General features: G+C 31.9%; 1 protein-coding gene across 1 annotated transcript; it reads left to right on the top strand.

Moving 5' to 3' along the window:
* LOC109352379 (calmodulin-binding receptor-like cytoplasmic kinase 1) lies at positions 427-4,006 on the top strand. Its single transcript, XM_019594349.1, has 6 exons — positions 427-750; positions 1,113-1,357; positions 1,641-1,806; positions 2,068-2,157; positions 2,328-2,626; positions 3,388-4,006. The coding sequence occupies exons 1-6, from the start codon at positions 498-500 to the stop codon at positions 3,661-3,663; spliced, it is 1,329 nt and encodes a 442-aa protein (XP_019449894.1). The 5' UTR covers positions 427-497; the 3' UTR covers positions 3,664-4,006.

Genomic DNA, 4,437 nt, shown 5'->3' with positions numbered 1-4,437 from the left:
TGTTCCATATGATATAAATGTTATATCATACCCCTATAAATATTATCGGTAGAAATACGTACCATCTCCATTAATATAAAAGAAAATACTTGATTTTTCTAATATTTTTTATAATAAAAATGTTATTTTATTATATATAGAAGGATAAAATGTTTTATCATATTGTTTTTCTTTGTTTTTTATAGTATCGATTTCTTCTTTGATGATTCTTATAAATGTACAGCTAAGTTAAGGTGATGTCTGAAAGTGAAAGATGAAATTTATATATTTTTCTTCCTTGCTGATCCCTTGACCTGGCTACTATGACTCTTACTTGTCAAATGTTAACTTTTGAAAAGAAAAACTAACATGCTGACCACTAATTTTTATTGGACTGGAACAAAACCTGTTTGAAAAATAAAACAAGTATAAATGAAATGAATCATATAAGAAGAAAAGAATACATTCCTTTTATTTTTTTTGCTACAATATATGATCTAGAGTACCCTTAGTTTATTATGCAGATGAAGAAAACAACAGGCCCAAGTTTGAATCAGCTTAACCAAAGAAAGAGGAATTCTGCTTTCCAAGATAAGGGTGCAAGAAATGGCACAGGGAGCCATAATGTTAAGAATCATACTGTTCTGACATATTTAAAGTCTGCTGTCAGAAGATGTGTAGGGTTGTTTCTCCCTGGGAAAAGAAAAACAAGCTCAAAAGTTGTTGGAAATGATGAGAGGAAGAATACAGACAAAGTCAGAGAGTTATCATGTAAGTTTGATGAATAATATATGTTTTTGTTTTACCATTTGATGATGTGATGATTTTATTTAGTTGAGTTTGATTCCTCTTCAATACTGGATAGTCTAATACAGGGTAGAGCCTATGTGTTAATACAAATATTTAAGAATCCAATATTGGAGGATTCAGTTATGGAGAGGGATCTAATTCGATTTTGTTGTGCTTTTTTTTTATGGTGAACCCTTTATGATACATGTTTGTCTTAAGATGTTCTTATGTAAAATCACTTAAATGAGGGTATGATAAATGCTTTTGTAGTATACACATCTTATGATCTTAGTTTAGTGCACTATCATAGATCTTCCAATATAATGATTTGTTGAAATTTGCAGCTTCAACAGATTTATCATCTAATAATAGTAACAAGGGTTCATCAAAATCAAACTTTTCTCATTCCTATGCATCATCTAGCAGTTCAAGTAATCAGATTGGACCTGGAAACTTCTCATTTGAAGAAATTTACAGGGCAACATCAAAATTCTCTCTAGATAATAAGATTGGAGAAGGTGGTTTTGGAACAGTATATAAGGGAAAACTTAGTAATGGACCTCTTGTGGCTGTAAAGCGCGCCAAGAAGGTATATCATGATGTTTATCTTTTTACTATTTCCCATCGTTCAATCAACTATACACAACTTATCAATGATATCTTTAAATTTCATTTTATCTTATCAAGTTATTACACAATATTATTAATATATATTTTTAATACGATTAGTACATACATGATTTTGAACACGTGTCAAAACCAATCAGTCTCGTGTGAATTCAGGGGTAAATTACTAGTTCATCAAATAAGACAGAATCTTCAATTTTATTAGTTTTTACCAATGAGCCTGATGTAATGAAGCTTCATTGCAGGATGTACAAAACAAGCACTTATCTGAGTTCAAGAATGAAATATACACATTGTCAAAAGTTGAGCACTTGAATCTTGTAAGGTTGTATGGTTATTTGGAGCATGGAGAAGAAAAGATTATTGTTGTTGAGTATGTAAACAATGGGACACTTAGGGAACACTTAGATGGTAAGTGAAAGTGCTTCAATAACATCATGAAACTTCACTCTTAGAAAAATGTAATTTGCTTCAGAATCCAAATAATACTTTGTAGACAGTGTATATAGGTGGTTGGCTGAAACAGAAGTTTGTGTAAAAGTCGTAACAATTTCTAATGCACCAAATATAGATATATGCAGAATCATTTTATAGTGCAGTACTGAAATACATTAGCTTAGTATAATTGAAATCAATTGATATTATGACAGATGCTGACAATTATTAATTCAGGTACGCGAGGACAAGGACTAGAAATCGGAGAACGTCTAGACATAGCAATTGATGTAGCTCATGCAGTTACTTACCTTCATATGTACACAGGTTTGTGCTAAAGGACTATACTAGCATGAAAGAAATTAACAACAAATTTGAGTTATGCATAATCCTAATGCATCCTAACTATACTCTCAAATAGTCTTGTTTGTTATGTTAATGTCAATGTACATGTGAAAACATTTGAATGCTTGAATCTGCATATTTTTTATTGACAGATCATCCAATTATTCATAGAGACATCAAAGCATCAAACATCTTAATCACTGACAACCTTAGGGCCAAAGTGGCAGACTTTGGTTTCGCTCGGTTGGCTGCAATAGACCCGAGTAAAACCCATATTTCAACTCAAGTTAAAGGAACAGCTGGATATGTGGATCCTGATTACATGCGAACACATCACCTTACCGAAAAGAGTGATGTTTATTCATTTGGTGTGTTGCTTGTTGAAATGATCACAGGACGACATCCCGTTGAACCTCAAAGACAACTCAACGAGAGAGTGACAATTAGATGGGTAAGTATACTAGAACTCATAACAGCTTTACAAAAGATCTAAAATAGTATTTTTACTAGAAAATCACAACACTTCAGAATAAGTTGTATTTGTCTCAACAATATCCTTGCCAAATTTTAGAAAAGATAAAGTGAAGTTATGCAGCATCCATGTTATTCTAAGCATGGACATTTTGGTTAGTGTTTAAATTGTCTCAGCTTTCATTTTGATCTCCTAAAAACAATTTGACTTCTTGTATGTGCAAAATTCATTAATTCAAAGGTCACAGATAAACAAATTTAATGGCAGAAGAAGTTGAATTTAGTACAACAAATGCCTTAACCAGAGAATATGGAAATTAAAGATAGTCTACATTTGCTAGTACCTGACCAGATAACTAAGATGGACCTTACCCTTTTCTTTTATGAAATCACAAGTTTAGTTCTACAGAGTTTTTGTATCTAGTCCAATATGAGAGACATTCACCATAAAACAATTATAGACTCATGACTCAACATATCTTTCTCTTCATGCACATAAATACGATATATAATATTGAATTTGTCAAAACAAGGGAATACAATAGAAACATTGTTAGATCCTTTGCTAAGTTTCCTACAAATAGAAAGAGTCCTAGGTACATTAACTTCATAATATTTTAATGAAGTACAAGCATAATTGACTAGTTCAAACTAAAGTATAAGAATAATAGTTAAGCAATGTTTGTTGAACCAAAGAGTAAGTTAAAGCCATGTAAGTTAAGCAATGTTTGTTGTACACAGGCAATGCAAATGTGGAAACAAGGAGAAGCTGTGGTTGCCATGGATCCGAGGCTTCGAAGAAATCCAGCCTCAAACAAAGCAATAGAGAAAATTTTCAGGCTAGCTTACCAATGTCTTGCACCTATGCGAAAATCGCGGCCATCCATGAAGAATTGTGCTGAGGTTCTATGGGGAATCCGCAAAGATTTTAGAGATAAAGCCTTAACTCATCATTCTTCAAATTTTCCTGAGAGGAATGCTAGGAATAATAAGCATAAGACATTAGTCTCTGCATAGCTAAATTCATTCTTGAGATTCTTTTATTGATTTTTCAGATAGTCAACACATTTCTAATATATCTCTTGTTTGTATCATTATGTTCATGTTCCTTACTTTTAGTTGTTTTGGTTTCATGAGGTTTCTCCCTTTACCATTTAGAAATTCTCAACCTTATAGAATGATGAGGCCATAGGGTATGTTTGGATTTGAGTATATGGCAGTTTAGTCTACTGCATTTGACTGTAGCATCCTTTTATATTGTGACTTAGGGTGCTATTAAAGGCTAGTGTAAACAATGAGAATCTATTTTGTTTTAATGGCTCTATGATTGTAATTTTTGGGGTAGTTGTAGTTATTTCTATTGTTTGGCATATAGTCTGAGATTTAAAAAATGCAACTGATATACAACATATATAGGAACTAGTACACCAATATTAGAAGCAAAATTGATGAAAATAAGGACAAAATGCTATTTTAATGCAGCATCCACCATCAAACCTCTTTTATTTAAGAAATCTCATAATCCTCCCATAGTTTCCTATCATTATATTCGATTTCGTTTGTTAATTGGGTTTTGGGTTTTGGAGGAAAAAGAAAATAAAGGGAATGCTTTAGAGCGATCTTACAAGTATATCTCATGACTCTCATAAATATATCTTATGACTTTCACAAGTATATTTCATAACTCTCAGAAGTATATTTCATTGACATCTTAAGTCTCTTTTGGAGTTGTTGTGAAAACTAACAAGATGATGTAGCTTCAAATGTTACTATCATCCAAATAAAAAAGAA

Source organism: Lupinus angustifolius, chromosome LG07 (assembly GCF_001865875.1).
Source record: "Lupinus angustifolius cultivar Tanjil chromosome LG07, LupAngTanjil_v1.0, whole genome shotgun sequence".
NCBI classification, from domain to species: domain Eukaryota; kingdom Viridiplantae; phylum Streptophyta; class Magnoliopsida; order Fabales; family Fabaceae; genus Lupinus; species Lupinus angustifolius.
This window is presented reverse-complemented; position numbering and strand designations above follow the sequence as displayed.